General features: G+C 51.4%; 1 protein-coding gene across 1 annotated transcript in view; it reads right to left on the bottom strand.

Annotated features, from left to right (window-relative positions):
* PNISR (PNN interacting serine and arginine rich protein) overlaps nucleotides 1-20,399 on the bottom strand; it is a 95,189-nt gene that overhangs the window by 3,663 nt on the left and 71,127 nt on the right. The window contains exons 8-10 of the mRNA XM_075340104.1: nucleotides 7,036-7,135; nucleotides 6,468-6,521; nucleotides 5,040-5,207 (exon numbers count right to left, since the gene is read on the bottom strand). Of these exons, the coding sequence (XP_075196219.1) occupies nucleotides 5,040-5,207; nucleotides 6,468-6,521; nucleotides 7,036-7,135 (322 nt within the window). The remainder of the gene's footprint in view (nucleotides 1-5,039; nucleotides 5,208-6,467; nucleotides 6,522-7,035; nucleotides 7,136-20,399) is intronic.

The following is a 20,399-nucleotide window of genomic DNA, read 5'->3' as shown; positions in this document are numbered from 1 at the left end:
ACATTGATCTGAAGGGTGGACTCTTGCTGAGTCCACGTACCTTGAGCCCTGTGGTGGAGAAAAACTGCTCCCCACCCTGATAGACTCGCGTCCGTTGTGACCACCGCCCAGGATGGGGGTAGGAAAGACTTTCCTATTGACAATGAGGTGGGAAGAAGCCACCACTGAAGAGAATCCTTGGCCGCCTGAGAAAGGGAGACGTTCCTGTCTAGGGACGTCGACTTCCCGTCCCATTGGCGGAGAATGTCCCATTGTAGTGGACGCAGATGAAACTGCGCGAAAGGGACTGCCTCCATTGCTGCTACCATCTTCCCCAAGAAGTGCATGAGGCGTCTCAAGGGGTGCGACTGGCCCTGAAGGAGAGATTGCACCCCTGTCTGTAGTGAACGCTGTTTGTCCAGCGGAAGCATCACTATCGCTGATAGAGTATGAAACTCCATGCCAAGGTATGTTAGCGATTGGGTTGGGGTCAGATTTGACTTGGAAAAGTTGATGATCCACCCGAAACTCTGGAGAGTCTCCAGCGCAACGTTCAGGCTGTGTTGGCATGCCTCTTGAGAGGGTGCCTTGACAAGTAGATCGTCCAAGTAAGGGATCACAGAGTGACCCTGAGAGTGCAGGACTGCTACTACTGCTGCCATGACCTTGGTGAAGACCCTTGGGGCTGTCGCCAGACCGAAAGGCAGGGCTACGAACTGAAGGTGTTCGTCTCCTATAACGAAGCGTAGAAAACGCTGGTGCTCTGGAGCAATCGGCACATGGAGATAAGCATCTTTGATGTCTATTGATGCTAGGAAATCTCCTTGAGACATTGAGGCGATGACGGAGCGGAGGGATTCCATCCGGAACCGCCTGGTTTTCACATGCTTGTTGAGCAGTTTTAGGTCCAGAACAGGACGGAAAGACCCGTCCTTTTTTGGCACCACAAACAAATTGGAGTAAAAACCGTGACCTTGCTCCTGAAGAGGAACAGGGATCACCACTCCTTCTGCCTTTAAAGAGCACACCGCCTGCAGAAGAGCCTCGGCTCGGCCGGGAGGCGGAGAGGTTCTGAAGAATCGAGTTGGAGGACGAGAACTGAACTCTATCCTGTACCCGTGAGACAGAATGTCTCTCACCCAACGGTCTTTGACATGTGGCAGCCAAATGTCGCCAAAGCGGGAGAGCCTGCCACCGACCGAGGATGCGGAGAGAGGAGGCCGAGAGTCATGAGGAAGCCGCCTTGGTAGCGGTTCCTCCGGCTGCTTTCTTTGGGCGTGACTGAGCCCGCCAAGAATCTGAGCTCCTCTGATCCTTTTGAGTCCTTTTGGACGAGGAGAATTGGGACCTGCCCGAGCCTCGAAAGGACCGAAACCTCGACTGTCCCCTCCTCTGTTGGGGTTTATTTGGTCTGGGCTGAGGTAAGGATGAATCCTTACCCTTGGACTGTTTAATGATTTCATCCAATCTCTCACCAAACAGTCTGTCACCAGAAAATGGTAAACTGGTTAAGCACTTCTTGGAAGCAGAATCTGCCTTCCATTCCCTTAACCACAAGGCCCTGCGTAAAACTACGGAGTTGGCGGACGCCACTGCCGTACGGCTCGTAGAGTCCAGGACAGCATTAATAGCGTAAGACGCAAATGCAGACATTTGAGAAGTTAAGGACGCTACTTGCGGAACAGATGTACGTGTGACAGTGCCAGCTGAAATAGCTTGGAGTGCCCATACAGCTGCGAATGCTGGAGCAAACGACGTGCCGATAGCTTCATAGATGGATTTCAACCAGAGCTCCATCTGTCTGTCAGTGGCATCTTTAAGTGAAGCCCCATCTTCCACTGCAACTATGGATCTAGCCGCAAGCATGGAGATTGGGGGATCCACCTTTGGACACTGGGTCCAGCTCTTGACCACGTCCGGGGGAAAGGGATAACGTGTATCCTCAAGACGTTTGGAGAAACGCTTATCTGGATAAGCGTGGTGTTTCTGGACTGACTCTCTAAAGTCAGAGTGGTCCAGAAAAGTACTCAATTTACGCTTGGGATACCTGAAATGGAATTTCTCCTGCTGTGAAGCTGACTCCTCCACTGGAGGAGCTGGGGAAGAAATATCCAACATTTTATTAATGGACGCTATGAGATCATTCACTATTGCGTCCCCATCAGGTGTATCCAGATTGAGAGCGGTCTCAGGATCAGAATCCTGATCAGCTACCTCTGCCTCATCATACAGAGAGTCCTCCTGCTGGGACCCTGACCAGTGTGATGAAGTCGAGGGTCGCTCATAGCGAGCTCGCTTAGGCTGTCTGGGACTGTCGTCCGTGTCAGAGCCATCACCCTGGGATGCATGGGACCCCCCCGGAGCACGGATTTGTTCCAAATGAGGGGGGCCAGGGAGCATTGAATCAACAGTGCCCATGGTCTGAGTTACCGGTCTGGACTGCAAAGTCTCAAGGATTTTAGTCATAGTCACCGACAATCTATCAGCAAAAACTGCAAACTCCGTCCCTGTCACCTGGACAGTGTTCACAGGTGGTTCTCCTTGGGCCACCTCTAGCAGAGACCCCGGCTGAGCAAGTGCTACAGGGGCCGAACATTGCACACAATGGGGGTCAGTGGCACCTGCCGGTAGAACAGCCTCACATGCGGTACAAGTAGCATAGAAAGCCTGTGTCTTGGCCCCCTTGCTTTTTGCGGACGACATGCTGTTGTCTAGCAATCTAGGAGGGTATATAGCCAAGAATAGCGACCGTACAGTGCAATGTATAGCATACAAGCATAAAGTACAAATGAACACTTCGGCACTAGTGGGGTCAGCACCCGAGGTGCCGCTTACCGCCCGCTCCAAGCGGGTGTGTGGTCGCCAGAATCCCGTGTCTGGGTCTCCCAGAGCTTGTCTCCCCTCTCCACTCAGACTGCAAACAGGAATGGCTGCCGGCGTCCTGTGAAGAGGGGCGGGCCGTGGGCGTGCCCCAGACAAAGTGCGGAAAACTGGCGTCCCACTGTGCCCAGTGAGGGGGGTTGGAGTATGCTAAGCAGACTCCAGCCCTCGGCGCTGACGTTCTGAACAGCGTCCCGCCCTTCCCCTGACTGGCAGGCCTGGGGGCGGGAACGAAACGGAACTAGGCCGCAAAAGCCGGGGACTCGATTTATAAGCGCGGCCGTCGTATAAGCACGGTCAGCGCGGAAGTCCCCGGCGCACCACAAGTCCCAGCCGCGCCGCAGTGTAAAAAACCGCCAGCAGCGGCCGGCGCGGCAGTCCCTAATACATAAACTCACTCAGCAAAGCTGCAGTGAGTAATAGCACAAGCGCGCCGCGCTGCTGTCCCCGGCGCACTAACACACCCAGCAATGCTGCAGTGTGTGTGCGCGATTTGTACGGGGACACAGAGTACCTTAATGTAGCAGGGTCCTGTCCCTGACGATACTCAGCTCCATGTCCAGCAGATTCCCAGGGGCTGTGGACGGAGCACGGTCTCCTGTGCCTGGAGACCGATGGGATCCCACTTCACCCAGAGCCCTAAGGGGATGGGGAAGGAAAGCAGCATGTGGGCTCCAGCCTCCGTACCCGCAATGGGTACCTCAACCTTAACAAACACCGCCAACAAAAGTGGGGTGAGAAGGGAGCATGCTGGGGGCCCTAGTATGGGCCCTCTTTTCTTCCATCCGACAAAGTCAGCAGCTGCTGCTGACTAAACAGTGGAGCTATGCGTGGATGTTAGCCTCCTTCGCACAAAGCATGAAAACTGAGGAGCCCGTGATCCCACGGGGGGTGTATAGGCAGTAGGGGAGGGGCCTTACACTTTTAAGTGTAATACTTTGTGTGGCCTCCGGAGGCAGTAGCTATACACCCAATTGTCTGGGTCTCCCAATAGAGCGACAGAGAAAGTTTCCTTAATGTCCCCCTTCTATTGGAATCCACTTCTGGCTCAAAAAACGAATTAAGGCTATGTGCCCACGGGACAATGCACCCGCAGATTTTGCCGTGGAAAACCTGTGGATTTACTAGATAAAACCGCAGGTTTTAGCAAGTACAAACACTCCCCATGTTATCCTATGGGACATGGGGAGTGTGTGTCCATGCTGCGGTATGTGCGGCTGCGGAATATGCTGCAGATGTCCTGCAGACGCACATAACTGCATGTCAATTATTCCTGCAGAAATACCTGCGGAAATCCCGGCCCTCCACTATGGAGATAGAAGCCGGGAGTTCCGCAGGTAAGTCGCACGAATGTCTGCAGGTTTACCGCAGATACTTCGCTGGAATCACAGCAATGGATAGCTGCAGATTCCAGGGAGCTGCTGCGGGAAACCTGCGGACAAAACTGCGGATATACAGTCTTTGGGCACATAGCCTTAATCTGTTGTGTTTTTCTGTAAAAGTGTGTGTGTGTGTGTGTAAATCACACGAAGATCATGAACAGCCAATTTGTAATACAGATTTAGTGTAGGTTATAGAGAGAGATTCATTGTCAAATTGTACAGAACAAACTTAGATCATATGATTTGGTGACGAGACATTACTAAAAAGTCAGAATGCCACATGGTGGATGTAGGAGTATTGTAGGCTGGGGCAACATTGACATTTGATTTTGTGATACTTGTAAAAATAACAGTTAATACAACCTAAATGTGAACAAACACTTGGATCATTCAGAACCCCATAGAATATGTATTCTCACCCCCGGAGCAGTGCCTTTTCAGTTATGTTAGCATTATTATTCCATGCTGCATGCCATCTATTATTTTGTCTGAGCGGACGTCACATTGACAGAATGTGGATGAGTTGCAGCCAATCAGTGACTGTGGCCTAGTGTTCCACGTGACTGCTGCACCCAAAGACACGTGATCCGACGGGAATAGCAGCACCAAAATCGCTAAAATGGTGCCACTGCGGGATGCGAAGATTGTTTGTATTTTCTAAGGGGTCCTGAAGTAATTAGTTATGCATAGGTTGTCCATTAGTGGACAAATTATTATTGGCTACACGATACAAGATCATGGGAGACCTTGCCACCATTACAAAACGCTACCCTACAAGTTATAAATCACTGGCTTTACCTTCTAGCTGTCTCTCAAGCATCTGCTGCTCTTTTTCCTTTCGCTTAAATGCTTCCAACTTTTGTCGTATCCTGTGCCGGAGTTCCTCTTCATCAGTATCAGAAGATTCAGAGCCTCTGTCACTTCGCTCATCTTCACTTTCAGCTGATCCATAACCACCTAGGCCACCTGCATACATAAATCACAATCCATCATGCAGCAATAAGAACTTCTCCACAAATGTTCAATTTACAGTACACATGAAGAGCACAAGAATGTTATGGTCCTTGATCCCAGGCCACCACCGATCCAAATAAAACCTCAGGAACACAGATTTACCTCTATAGTTTTATGGACAAATCAAAAGATCAAGTTCACTGGATTATCCCTTTAAATTTGCTTACCATGTAAGTGCTTATAAGAACTTACATGGTAAGCAAATTTAAAGGGAAAATCCAGTGAACTTGATCTATTATGATCCTAGGTCACACTTTTTCCCAAAATTTATATGGTTATGTTTATGATTAATATACATGGTTATATCCAGCTTTACTCATCAAACCTTTGATTTGAGAAACTAATGTGGAATTATTAATGCCTTCAACAATCACAAATAGATTCTTATATCCTGTCTATAGGAATGGCGTCTTTAGGCAGTCAATGGAGTGAAATCCCGCAGCGACGTGCGGAAAAGAAGTGACATGCAATTGTTTTGGCTGCGGGAATCCCGCAGCAAAACATGCAGCTGTCAAAATCCGCATAGTGCGCACAGCATTTTTTTTTTCCCCATACGTTTTGCTGGTGAATCACTGCAGAGATGTTATGAACATAACATGCAGCAAAACTGCAGGAAATCCGCGGCAAAAACCGACAAGTGCGCACAGGGCCTAAAAAAAAAGCTTTGAAATAAGGTATAAAATAAACAAATTAAAAAAAAAACAAAAACCTGCAATATTAACCTCACCGATCTTGCACTGGTCTCTGTACTGAGCCACTACAACCAGTGATTGGCTGCAGCTGTCAAATGTTCCCATGAAGAGATGTCCTTGCTGCAGTGGGGTACCGGGCAGCATCAGAACATCAGCAGTGAGAGGTCGGTAAAATCAATATGGCTTTTTTTTTAAATCAATATCCAGAATTAAACAAATGACGGGGATGCTTGTGATAAACGAAAGCTAGCATTTAAGGGACAAAAGTGATTTCAACAGTAACCATACTTTATATTCTACAAAACATATCCAGCATGTTATATCCAATGAGACACGGATATATGTAGAAGTGCTCATTACGGAATGTCAACCTTCTAGATCAGTCATTGTACAGGTTTAATGACTTCTCCAATCAGCTCCTGAAAAAGCATCTAATTCTAGCCATGGCGTATACTGGACATGTTTTATTTATTACCATGCACACTACCCCCAGCCCTCCATGAGCAGTGAACGTACTTACCAAGTCCAGTAAGGGAAGCCAGTGCACTGGACTGTGCCAGCTGCCTTGCAGGAGCTTTGTATCACATCAACAACAGGAACAACATGTTAACACACATAGCCACGACTGCAAAGTCATGAGCTTCTATGCAAAATATATTACTAGTGCTGCTATTTGGGGGGGAGAGAAGAAAGGTTAAAATACAAAATCCATTGGAAAACATGCAGTCTTTCTTTGCAAAACAGCCAAATGAATAAGGGGCGGTGGGTGGGGGTAAAATCAATCGATTTGCTAACATTTAAACACATATGGGGCGTAAGATACAGATAGGGGATATTTGATCTAGCAATGTGAGACCAACACGCTAAGGATTTAATTTACATTTGTGTAGTGTAAAGGGTCATACTTGGATCTCACGCTTGGAATCTAATTCACTACACAAGCCCGTATGTTGTAGACAGCAATATCTGGATTAGGGTTAGCTACATTTACGTGTTCTGGTCTTGAAGTACAGGTAACCGAAAGCCTCACTCATCCACGTCACACTAAATAAGAAGCCATGCATTCAGAAGACAACCGAAACCGCTACCTTTAGTGGCTTTACGATGAGTCTCTCTGGCCACATTGTAAATTTCTTCATTTGTGACATCCAAAAGAATCTCTGTGAGCAGCGTTTTCGTCATCACCATCTGGATAGCAAAGAAAGGTTTAGATGGTTACAAGTCCCATGATAATCGGGTCCCTAACAGCAATCAATGAGTTAAAGGGGTTGGTTATACAAGACAAGCATATTGATGACCTATCCACAATATATAGTCTGTGGGGGTCCGATATCTGCCCCCCATTGATCAACTGCTATATGCTCTGATGAAGGCAGTGAACAGAAAGGAACAAAGCAGCAAAGTACAGTAGACTGCGCCCTTTTAAATCCTTAATGCAAAATTATGCAGTGATCTGGTATGGAGAGGGTTTGTATATACCGTACCGGAGGAAAATGAGGTGGTGCGTCTTAAAGGGAACCTGTCACCGGTTTTTCAGCCTAAAAGCTGCAGCAACCACCAGTGGGCTCTTATATACATCATTCTAACATGCTGTATATAAGAGCCCAGGCTGCTGTGTACAACATAAAAAAAAAAAAAAACAACTTTAGAATACTCACCTAAATCGGTCGCTGCGGTAGATGTGGCCCAGATGGGAGTCTTCGTCCTCCGGTGCCGGCGCCACCTTTCGGCCACCTTCGTCCTCCTTCTTAAGCCCGTATGCATGACGCGTCTACATCATACACACTCGCCAGTCCCGCGCAGGCGCACTACAATACTTTGATATGCCCTGCTCAGGGCAGATCAAAGTGTGCCTGCTAAGGACACGAATGCCGGTGAGTGTGGATGACGTCTGATGCATCATGCACCGCAGCTTCAAAAGGACGACAGAGGCGGCGACAAAGATGGCCGAAAGAGGATGAAGATGCCCATCTGAGCCACATCCACCGCAGCGACCGGTTTAGGTATTATAAAGTGTTTTTTATATCGTACACAGCGGGCTGGGCTCTTATATACAGCATGTTAGAATGCTGTATACAAGAGCCCACTGGTGGTTGCCGCAGCTTATAGGCCGAAAAACCGGTGACAGGTTCCCTTTAAAATCCGAATGTAGATTACCAGGGGTGGTGGAGAGGGGTCACAGAAGGCAGGGGAAATGCTGTACTGCTCTGTACGGCGGCCGGCAGCTGCTCTCTGCAGCGGGCGGTGAGGTACGGGCCATTCTGAAGATGTTGGCAGTGAGGACTTCAAATAATGGTGCCCAGAGTCCGCACGTGCGCAGATGGAGTGCTCTGTTCAAGATCTCATCTGTGCATGCACCGCTTTCGGCCGCCATTTCTTTGAAGCCCTCACTGCTGACATCTTCAGACTGGCTCGTGCCTCACCGCCAACATCACAGAATAGTCACAGAACACAGCCAGCCACAGAGCAGAGCCGCCTGCAGTCCCAGCACAGCGGTAAGACACCACCGGATTATAAAGAAGGGAATTTTGTTTACTTACCGTAAATTCCTTTTCTTCTAGCTCCTATTGGGAGACCCAGACAATTGGGGTGTATAGCTTCTGCCTCCGGAGGCCACACAAAGTATTACACTTTAAAAAGTGTAACCCCTCCCCTCTGCCTATACACCCTCCCGTGGATCACGGGCTCCTCAGTTTTGGTGCAAAAGCAGGAAGGAGAAAACTTATAAATTGGTCTAGGGTAAATGCAATCCGAAGGATGTTCGGAGAACTGCAAACCATGAACCAAAAGAACAATTCAACATGAACAACATGTGTACACAAAAAGACAACCAGCCCGAAGGGTACAGGGGCGGGTGCTGGGTCTCCCAATAGGAGCTAGAAGAAAAAGAGAATTTTGTTTACTTACCGTAAATTCTTTTTCTTATAGTTCCGACATGGGAGACCCAGAACATGGGTGTATAGCTTCTGCCTCCGGAGGACACACAAAGTACTAAACTAAAAGTGTAGCTCCTCCCTCCGAGCATATACACCCCCTGGATGACAAATCCAACCAGTTTAGTGCAAAAGCTGAAGGAGGACATCCACCCATAAGTAGAGATAGAGTAAAACCCGAAATAACCGGAACCTCTGTCTACAACAACAGCCGGTGAAAAACACACGGAACAAGAACTGCCAACAGGCAACAGGGAGGGTGCTGGGTCTCCCATGTCGGAACTATAAGAAAAAGAATTTACGGTAAACAAAGAAGGGAATTTTGTTTACTTACCGTAAATTCCTTTTCTTCTAGCTCCAATTGGGAGACCCAGACAATTGGGTGTATAGCTTATGCCTCCGGAGGCCACACAAAGTATTACACTAAAAGTGTAAAGCCCCTCCCCTTCAGCCTATACACCCCCCGTACTGCTACGGGCTCATCAGTTTTGGTGCAAAAGCCCGAAGGAGGAAAAAATTATAAACTGGTTTAAAGTAAATTCAATCCGAAGGAATATCGGAGAACTGAAACCATTTAACATGAACAACATGTGTTATACAAAAACAGGGGCGGGTGCTGGGTCTCCCAATTGGAGCTAGAAGAAAAGGAATTTACGGTAAGTAAACAAAATTCCCTTCTTCTTTGTCGCTCCTTATTGGGAGACCCAGACAATTGGGACGTCCAAAAGCAGTCCCTGGGTGGGTAAATAATACCTCATAATAGAGCCGTAACGGCTCCGTCCTACAGGTGGGCAACTGCCGCCTGAAGGACTCGCCTACCTAGGCTGGCATCTGCCGAAGCATAGGTATGCACCTGATAGTGTTTCGTGAAAGTGTGCAGGCTCGACCAGGTAGCTGCCTGACACACCTGCTGAGCCGTAGCCTGGTGTCGCAAGGCCCAGGACGCTCCCACGGCCCTGGTAGAATGGGCCTTCAGTCCTGAGGGAACCGGAAGCCCCGAGGAACGGTAAGCTTCGAGAATTGGTTCCTTGATCCACCGAGCCAGGGTTGACTTGGAAGCTTGTGTCCCTTTACGCTGACCAGCGACAAGGACAAAGAGTGCATCCGAGCGGCGCAGGGGCGCCGTTCGAGAAATGTAGATCTTGGCGGGCGTAGGTTTCCTAGCCTGTCTCATAGTGGCAATGACCTCTTGAGATAATCCTGAAGACGCTAGGATCCAGGACTCAATGGCCACACAGTCAGGTTGAGGGCCGCAGAATTCTGATGGAAAAACGGCCCTTGAGACAGCAAATCTGGTCGGTCTGGCAGTGCCCACGGTTGGCCGACCGTGAGATGCCACAGATCCGGGTACCACGACCTCCTCGGCCAGTCTGGCGCGACGAGGATGACGCGGCGGCAGTCGGCCCTGATCTTGCGTAACACTCTGGGCAACAGTGCCAGAGGAGGAAACACATAAGGAAGCCGAAACTGCGACCAATCCTGAACTAAGGCGTCTGCCGCCAGAGCTCTGTGATCTTGAGATCGAGCCATGAATGTTGGGACCTTGTTGTTGTGCCGTGACGCCATTAGGTCGACGTCCGGCATCCCCCAGCGGCAATAGATCTCCTGAAACACGTCCGGGAGAGGGACCATTCCCCTGCGTCCATGCCCTGGCGACTGAGAAAGTCTGCTTCCCAGTTTTCTACGCCCGGGATGTGAACTGCGGATATGGTGGATGCTGTGGCTTCCACCCACAGCAGAATCTGCCGGACTTCCTGGAAGGCTTGCCGACTGCGTGTCCCACCTTGGTGGTTGATGTAAGCCACCGCTGTGGAGTTGTCCGACTGAATTCGGATCTGCTTGCCTTCCAGCCACTGCTGGAACGCTTTTAGGGCAAGATACACTGCCCTGATCTCCAGAACATTGATCTGAAGTGAGGACTCTTGCTGAGTCCACGTACCCTGAGCCCTGTGGTGGAGAAAAACTGCTCCCCACCCTGACAGACTCGCGTCCGTCGTGACCACCGCCCAGGATGGGGGTAGGAAGGATTTCCCCTTCGATAATGAAGTGGGAAGAAGCCACCACCGAAGGGAAGCTTTGGTTGCCTGAGAGAGGGAAACGTTCCTGTCTAGGGACGTCGGCATCCTGTCCCACTTGCGTAGGATGTCCCATTGAAGTGGACGCAGGTGAAACTGCGCGAAAGGGACTGCTTCCATTGCTGCCACCATCTTCCCCAGGAAGTGCATGAGGCGCCTCAAGGGGTGTGACTGGCCTTGAAGGAGAGATTGCACCCCTGTCTGTAGTGAACGCTGTTTGTCCAGCGGAAGCTTCACTATCGCTGGAAGAGTATGAAACTCCATGCCAAGATATGTCAGCGATTGGACCGGTGTCAGATTTGACTTTGGAAAATTGATGATCCACCCGAAACTCTGGAGAATCTCCAGAGTAACGTTGAGGCTGTGTTGGCATGCCTCTTGAGAGGGTGCCTTGACCAGCAGATCGTCTAAGTAAGGTATCACTGAGTGACCCTGAGAGTGGAGGACCGCAACTACTGTAGCCATGACCTTGGTGAAAACCTTTGGGGCTGTCGCCAGGCCGAACGGCAGTGCCGCGAACTGAAGGTGTTCGTCTCCTATGGCGAAGCGCAAGAAGCGCTGATGCTCTGGAGCAATTGGTACGTGGAGATAAGCATCCTTGATATCGATCGATGCTAGGAAATCTCCTTGGGACATTGAGGCGATAACGGAGCGGAGGGATTCCATCCGGAACCGCCTGGTCCTTACGTGTTTGTTGAGCAGTTTTAGGTCCAAAACAGGACGGAAGGACCCGTCCTTCTTTGGAACCACAAACAGGTTGGAGTAGAAACCGTGGCCCTGTTGCTGAAGAGGAACCGGGACCACCACTCCTTCTGCCTTCAGAATGCCCACCGCCTGCAGAAGAGCCTCGGCTCGCTCGGGAGGCGGAGATGTTCTGAAGAATCGAGTCGGAGGACGAGAGCTGAACTCTATCCTGTAACCGTGAGACAAAATGTCTCTCACCCAACGGTCTTTTACTTGTGGCAGCCAGGTGTCGCATAAGCGGGAGAGCCTGCCACCGACCGAGGATGCGGTGTGAGGAGGCCGTAAGTCATGAGGAAGCCGCCTTAGTAGCGGCACCTCCGGCGGTCTTTTTAGGGCGTGATTTAGACCGCCATGCGTCGGAGTTCCTCTGATCCTTCTGAGGCCTTTTGGACGAGGAGAATTGGGACCTGCCCGCACCCCGAAAGGACCGAAACCTCGAGTGTCCCCTCCTCTGTTGGGGTGTTTTTGGTTTGGCCTGGGGTAAGGATGTTTCCTTTCCCTTGGATTGTTTGATGATTTCATCCAATCTCTCACCAAACAAACGGTCGCCAGAAAATGGCAATCCAGTTAAGCACTTTTTGGAAGCCGAATCTGCCTTCCATTCCCGCAGCCACAAGGCCCTGCGTATTGCCACCGAATTGTCGGCTGCAACCGCTGTACGGCTCGCAGAGTCCAGGACAGCATTAATAGCGTAGGACGCAAATGCCGACGTTTGAGAGGTTATAGACGCCACCTGCGGCGCAGACGTACGTGTGAGTGCGTCAATTTGCGCCTGACCAGCTGAGATAGCTTGGAGTGCCCATACGGCTGCGAATGCTGGAGCAAAAGACGCGCCGATAGCTTCATAGATGGATTTCAACCAGAGCTCCATCTGTCTGTCAGTGGCATCCTTGAGTGAAGCTCCATCTTCCACTGCAACTATGGATCTAGCCGCAAGTCTGGAGATTGGAGGATCCACCTTGGGACACTGAGTCCAGCCCTTGACCACGTCAGGGGGGAAGAAGGGAATTTTGTTACTTACCGTAAATTCCTTTTCTTCTAGCTCTTATTGGGAGACCCAGACGATTGGGGTATAGCTACTGCCCTCCGGAGGCCACACAAAGCACTACACTAAAAAGTGCACGGCCCCTCCCCTTCTGGCTATACCCCCCCGTGATATCACGGGTTCTCCAGTTTTAGTGCCAAAGCAAGAAGGAGGAAAGCCAATAACTGGTTTAAACAAATTAACTCCGAGTAACATCGGAGAACTGAAAAAACCGTTCAACATGAACAACATGTGTACCCGCAACAACAAAAAAATCCCGAAGGACAACAGGGCGGGTGCTGGGTCTCCCAATAAGAGCTAGAAGAAAAGGAATTTACGGTAAGTAACAAAATTCCCTTCTTCTTCAGCGCTCTATTGGGAGACCCAGACGATTGGGACGTCCAAAAGCTGTCCCTGGGTGGGTAAAGAAATACCTCATGTTAGAGCTGCAAGACAGCCCTCCCCTATGGGGAAGCCACTGCCGCCTGCAGGGCTCTTCTACCTAGGCTGGCGTCCGCCGAAGCATAGGTATGCACCTGATAATGTTTGGTGAAAAATGTGCAGGGTCGACCAGGTAGCTGCCTGGCACACCTGTTGAGCCGTAGCCTGGTGTCGTAATGCCCAGGACGCACCTACGGCTCTGGTAGAATGGGCCTTCAGCCCTGAAGGAACCGGAAGCCCCGCAGAACGGTAGTCTTCAAGAATTGGTTCTTTGATCCATCGAGCCATGGTGGCTTTAGAAACCTGCAACCCCTTGCGCGTACCAGCGACAAGGGCAAAAAAATGCCTCAGAGCGGCGCATGGGCGCCGTGCGGGAAATGTAGATTCTGAGTGCTCTCACCAGAACTAACAACTGTAAATCCTTTTCATACCGGAGAACCGGATGAGAACAAAAAGGAAGGTAAGGATATATCCTGATTAAGAAGAAACGCGGATACAACCTTAGGGAGAAACTCCTGAATAGGGCGCAGCACCACCTTGTCCTGGCGGAATACTAGGAAGGGAGCCTTGAATGACAGAGCCGCCAGCTCAGACACTCGCCGAAGCGACGTGATCGCAACCAGAAAGGCCACTTTCTGTGACAGGCGCGAAAGGGAAACTTCCCTCAGAGGCTCGAAAGGCGGCTTCTGGAGAGCAACTAGTACCCTGTTCAGATCCCATGGATCTAACGGCCGCTTGTACGGGGGCACAATATGACAAACCCCCTGTAGTAACGTGCGCACCTTAGGAAGACGTGCTAGACGCTTCTGAAAAGAACACGGATAGTGCCGAGACTTGCCCTTAAAGGGAGCCGAGCGACCAACCTCTTTCCCAACCAGATTGCAGGAGGGAAGGCAAAGTAGGCAATGCCGATGGCCAGGGAGACACTCCCTGAGCAGAACACTAAGATAAGAATATCTTCCACGAGTTGTGGTAGATCTTGGCAGACCGCGGCTGGCTAGCCCGTCTCATGGTGGCAATGACGTCGTGCTCACGGTCGACCGACGGTGAGATGCCACAGATCTCGGTACCACGACCTCCCCGGCCATCTGGGGCGACGAGGATGGTGTGGCAGCAATCGGTAGCTGGAACTGTGACCAATCCTGAGCCAAGGCGCCTGTCGCCAGAGCTCTTTGATCGTAAGACCGCGTCCTGAAAATCGGGACCTTGTTGTTGCCGAGAAGCCATGACGTCGACGTCCGTCTTCATCCTGCGGCTACAGATTTCTTGAAAACAAACGGGTGCAGAGCCCATTCCCCTGCGTCCACGCCCTGGCGACTGAGGAAGTCTGCTTCCTAGTGTTGTACGCCCGGGATGTGAACAGCTGATATGGTGTATGCTCTGTCTTCTACCCATAGCAGAATCCGCCGGACCTCTTGGGAGGCTTGTCGACTGCGTAGTCCGCCTTGGTGGTTGGTGTATGCCACCGCTGTGGATAGTCCGACTGAATTCGGATCTATTTGCATTCCAGCCACTGCAGGAAGGCTTGCAGTGCAAGATACACTGCCCAGAGCTCCAGACCACTGAGTTGAAGAGTGGACTCCTCTGAAGACGGTCTTTGACCGTCTGGAAAAGTGGCACGTTCCTGTGTAGGGACATCGACTTCCCTCCCATAAGCGAAGAATGTGCTATTGAAGCGGACGCAGATGAAACTGCGTGAAAAAAACTCGCCTCTGGATGAGGCGCCTCCTTGAAGGAGAGACTGCCCCCTCGTCTGTAGTGAACGCTGTTTGTCCAGCGGAAGCTTCACTATCGCTGAGAGAGTGTGAAAACTCTCCAGGAAATGCCAGCGATAGGGTTCAACCTTGAAAAGTTGAAGACCCACCCGAAACTCTGGGAAGGGTCCAGCGCCATGTTCAGGTTGTGTTGGCATGCTTCTAAAGGAGAGTGCCTTGACCAGTAGATTGCCCAAGTAAAGGATCACAGAGTGACCGTGAGAGCGCGGGACTGCTCCCTCTGCTGCCACGAACTTGGTGAACACCCGTGGGGCTGTCGCCAGCCAAAGGGTATGGCTACGAAACGAAATATTCTCGTCTTTAATAACGAATCGTAGCCAACGCCGGTGCCTCGGAGCAATCGGCACGTGTAGATAAGCATCCTGATGTCTATTGATGCTAGGCAAACTCCTTGAGACAGAGAGGCAATGACGGAGCGGAGTGACGCCATCCGGAACCGCCTGGTTTTCACGTGCTTGTTAAGCAGTATAAATTCCAGAACGGGACGGAAGGAGCCGTCCTATTTTGGCACCGCGACCAGGTCGGAGCAAAATGCGTATCTGGTTCCTGAAGAGGAACAGGGATTACCGCTCTTTCCGCCTGCAGAAGAGCCTCGGCTCGGTCGGTGCGGTAGTTTGAAAACAAACTGACTCTCACTCACAGGCCCTTGACCTGCGGTAGGTAAATGCCGCTAAAGCGGGGGAGTCTGCCCCCCCGCGGTTGCGGAGTGAGAGGGCTGAAAATTATGAGGAAAACGCTTTGGTAGCGGTTCCTCCGGCTGCCTTCCCCGGGCGTGATTGAGCCCGCTAGGAATCTATGCCCTTCTGGGCTTTTTGAGTCGTCTTGGATAGTTGAATGATTTCATTCAACCCTTACCAACAGACTATCACTAGATAAAGGCAACCTGGTTAAGCACTTCGTTGGAAGCAGCCTCTGTTCCAATCTCTCAACTACTAGCCTCTGCGTAAAAACACGGAGTTGGCGGAGGCCACTGACGTCCGGCTCGTAGAGTCTCGGACAGCAATAACAGCATGATTCGCCATGCCGACATTGCGAGTTAAAGACGCTGCTGGGACCGAGAGTACCTGTGACAGCGACCCCCTGCGCAATACTAGCTGAAATAGCTTGGAGTGCCTTCACGGCTGCGACTGCCGGAGCAACCGACTTGCCGATAGCTTTATAGACAGATTGCAACCAGAGGCCAATCTGCCTGTCAATGGCATTTTGAAGTGAAGTCCTATCCACCACTACAACTATAGATCTAGCTGCAAGCATGGAGATTGGGGGATCCACATTTGGATACTGGGTCTAGCGCTTGACCACGTCAGGGGGGAGCGACACGTGTCTCATTAATACGGTCGGAGAAACGCTTATCGTGATAAGCGTGTCGTTTCTGGACTGCGTCTCTGGCGTCAGAGTGCTAAACAAGTACTCAATATACGCTTGAGATACTGAAATAGAGATTTCTCTTGCTGTGAAGCTGACCCCTCCACTGGAGGAGTTGAGGGAGAAATACCCAACCTTTCGTTGATGGACGCAATAAGATTATTCACTATAGCGTCACCATCCGGTGTATCCGGATTGAGAGCAGTCTCAGGATCAGAGTCCTGAACAGCTACGTCTGCCTCATCGTACAGAGAGTACTCCAGCTGGGACCTTGACCAGTGATGGAGTCGAGGGCTAATCCCAGCGAGCCCGCTTAGGCCATCTGGGACTGTCGACCGTGTCGAATGCCTGCTCTCTGGGATGCCTGGAATCACTCTGGCGCCTTGACATGCTCCAAATCAGGGCGGCCAGGGTCATTGCAACCATATTGCCCACGGTCTGCTTGGGGTGCAAAGTCTGTAAGATGTCAGTCATAGTCACAGACAATATATCAGCGGAAAAAACTGCAACTTCGTCCCTGTTTCTGGACAGAGATCACAGGCGGTTCCTTTGGCCACATATAGCAGAGACCCCGGTTGAGCAATAGCACGCACTGGGGGTCCTGGGACCGTATGACATGCAGTACAAGCAGCCTAGAAAGCCCGTGCATTGGCAACTTGTCTTTTTCTGCTGTTGTTGTCTAGCTATCTAAGAGCCTAGCCGAGGATAGCGACCGTATACAAGCATGAAGTACAAATAAACACTTCAGTACATGTAGTACACGCAGCATTGAAAACTTGTGGCTTGGCACATTTTATCCAGGAGCATGAGACAAGGATAGCGACATACAGTGAATGTATAGCATACGGGCATGACAGTAAACACTGCAGCCCATGCAATCCAAGCAGCATTGAAAGCTTGCGCGTTAGCACCCTAGCCTTTCTGCTGCTGTTGTCTATTTATCCAGGAACATTAGCCAAGGATAGCGACATACAGTGAATGTATAGCATACAAGCATGACAGTAAACACTGCAGCCCATGCAAGTCAAGCAGCATTGAAAACTTGTGCCGTAGCACCATTGCTCTACTGCTGCCTTTGTCTGTTTATCTGGGCGCATTAGCCAAGAATAGCGACATACAGTGAATGTATAGCATAACAATAAACCGTGCAGCACATGCAAGCGAAGCAGCATTGAAAGCTTGTGCCTTAGCACAAATTGCTCTACTGCTACTGTTGCCCAATCTGACAGTAAACACTGCAGCACATGCAAACGAAGAAGCATTGAAAGCTTGTGCCTCAGCAGCATTGCTTATTTGCTGCTGTTGCCCAGAATAGCGACAGTACAGTACAGTGCATAGCATATCAGCACACAGTTCAAAAACCCACTTCAGCATTAGTGGTGTCAGTACTGCTTACCGCCCGCACAAGAGCGGGTGCGAGGTCGCCCAAAAAACCTGTGACTGGTTCCGTTCTCCCAGAGTGGAAACCATAATGGCTGCCGGCTTCTCTTCCCCGTCCTGTGCAGAGGGGCGGGCCGTGGGCGAGCCCCAGCCAAGAGCGGGAACCCGGCGTCTCACTGTGTGTGAGAGGGGGCTGGAGAATGCAAAGCAGACTCCAGCTCCCTGCGCTGAGCTTCTGTACAGCGTCCCGCCCCTCCTCTGACTGGCAGGGCTGGGGCGGGAACGAAACGAAAACTAGGCCGCAAAGCCGGGGACTCGAGTAAAAAGCGCGGCCGTCCTATGTGCACGGCCGACGCCGAAGTCCCCCGGCGCACCACAAGTCCCAGCCGCGCCGCAATGTAAAAAAAAAAAACAACCAGCAGCGGCCGGCGCGGCCGTTTTCAATACATAAATTCACTCAGCAAAGCTGCAGTGAATAATAGCACCAGCGCTCCGCGCTGTTGTCCCCGGCGCACTAACACTCCCAGCAATGCTGGTGTGTGTGGGCGCGATGTGCATGGGGACACAGAGTACCTTGATGTAGCAGGGCCCTGTCCCTGACGATACTCAGCTCCATATCCAGCAGGTTCTTTTGGGTCTGTGGATGGAGCTCGGTCTCTGTGCCTGGAGACCGGTAAGATCCCACTTCACCCAGAGCCCCTCATGGGGATGGGGAAGGAAAACAGCATGTGGGCTCCGGCCTCTGTACTAGCAATAAGTACCTCAACCTTACAACACCATCCACGGGTGAGAAGGGAGCATGCTGGGGGCCCTATATGGGCCCTCTTTTCTTCCATCCGACAGTCAGCAGCTACTGCTGACTAAAATCTGTGGAGCTATGCATGGATGTCTGACCTCCTTCGCACACAAAGCTAAAACTGGAGAACCCGTGATATCACGGGGGGGTATAGCCAGAAGGGGAGGGGCCGTGCACTTTTTAGTGTAGTGCTTTGTGTGGCCTCCGGAGGGCAGTAGCTATACCCCAATCGTCTGGGTCTCCCAATAGAGCGCTGAAGAAAGGGTAACGTGTATCCTTAAGGCGCTTGGAAAAACGCTTATCTGGACAAGCTCGGTGTTTCTGGACTGCCTCTCTGAAGTCAGAGTGGTCCAGAAACATACTCTTTGTACGCTTGGGAAACCTGAAACGGAATTTCTCCTGCTGAGAAGCTGACTCCTCCACTGGAGGGGCTGAGGGAGAAATATCCAACATTTCATTGATGGACGCAATAAGATCATTCACTATGGCGTCCCCATCAGGAGTATCAAGGTTGAGAGCGGCTTCAGGATCAGAATCCTGATCAGCTACCTCCGCTTCATCATACAGAGAGTCCGCTCGCTGCCCTGAACATTGTGATGATGTCGAGGGGATATCATAGCGAGCTCGCTTAATCGGTCTGGGGCTGCGGTCCGTGTCAGAGACCTCACCCTGGGATCCATGAGACACCCCGGGAGGACATTGCTGTTCCAACTGAGGGGGACCAGGGGGCAATGATTCCACAGTGCCCCTGGCTTGAGATGCCGGCCTGGACTGCAAGGCTTCTAATATCTTAGCCATAGTCTCAGAAAGTCTTTCAGTAAAAACTGCAAACTCCATCCCTGTCACCTGGACAGTGTTAACAGGTGGTTCTCCCTGGGCCGCCCTTAGCAGAGGCTCCGGCTGAGAAAGTGCCACAGGGGCCGAGCATTGCACACAATGAGGGTCAGTGGAACCTGCCGGCAGTATAGCCGTACATGCTGCACAGGCAGCATAGTAAGTCTGTGCTTTGGCACCCTTGCTATTTGTGGACAACATGCTGCTGTCTCCTCTGAGCAATACAGGAGGGTATATAGACAAAAATCAACAGTGCACCATACAGTGTATATAGTCTATAATCATGTAATCTATAAGTACACTTCTGCACTAGTGGGGCCAGCACCACAGGTGCTGCTTACCGCCTTCGCAAAGCGGTTGTGTGGGCACCAGAATCCTGCCTGGGTCTCCCTGAGCTTGTCTCTCCTCTCCAGCGTTAGCAGAGCTGAGAGGAATGGCTGCCGGCGTCCTGAGGAGAGGAGGGAGCCGTGGGCGTGACCCAGAAAAGTGCGGGAACTGGTGCCCCACTGTGCAGAGTGAGGGGGGTGGAGTATGCAAAGCATGCTCCAGCCCTCAGTGCTGCCGTCCTGTACAGCGTCCCGCCCTTCCCCTGACTGGCAGGGCTGGGGGCGGGAAGAAAACGAGACTAGGCCGCAAAAGCCGGGGACTCGAGTTATAAGCGCGGCCGCCGTATAAGCGCGGTCGGCGCGGAAGTCCCCGGCGCACTAACAGTCCCAGCCGCGCCGCAGTGATAACCATGGCAGCGGCGGTCAGCGCGGCAGTCCCCCTACACGAACACACTCAGCGACGCTGAAGTGTGTAATGGCACAAACGCAGTCAGCGCTGCTGTCCCCGGTGCACTAGCACACCCAGCAATGCTGGAGTGTTGCTGTGCGCGGTCCCCACGGGGACACAGAGTACCTCAAAGTAGCAGGGCCATGTCCCTGAACGATACTCGGCTCCTATCCAGCATGGTCCTCAGGAGCTGTGGATGGAGCACGGTCTCCTGTGCCTGGAGACCGAAAGGATCCCACTTCACCCAGAGCCCTAATTGAGGGATGGGGAAGGAAAGCAGCATGTGGGCTCCAGCCTCCGTACCCGCAATG

The sequence above is a fragment of the Anomaloglossus baeobatrachus genome, chromosome 3 (assembly GCF_048569485.1).
Source record: "Anomaloglossus baeobatrachus isolate aAnoBae1 chromosome 3, aAnoBae1.hap1, whole genome shotgun sequence".
In the NCBI taxonomy this organism is placed as follows: domain Eukaryota; kingdom Metazoa; phylum Chordata; class Amphibia; order Anura; family Aromobatidae; genus Anomaloglossus; species Anomaloglossus baeobatrachus.
The sequence above is the reverse complement of the archived record's forward strand: the minus strand, read 5'-3'. Positions and strand labels throughout refer to the sequence as shown.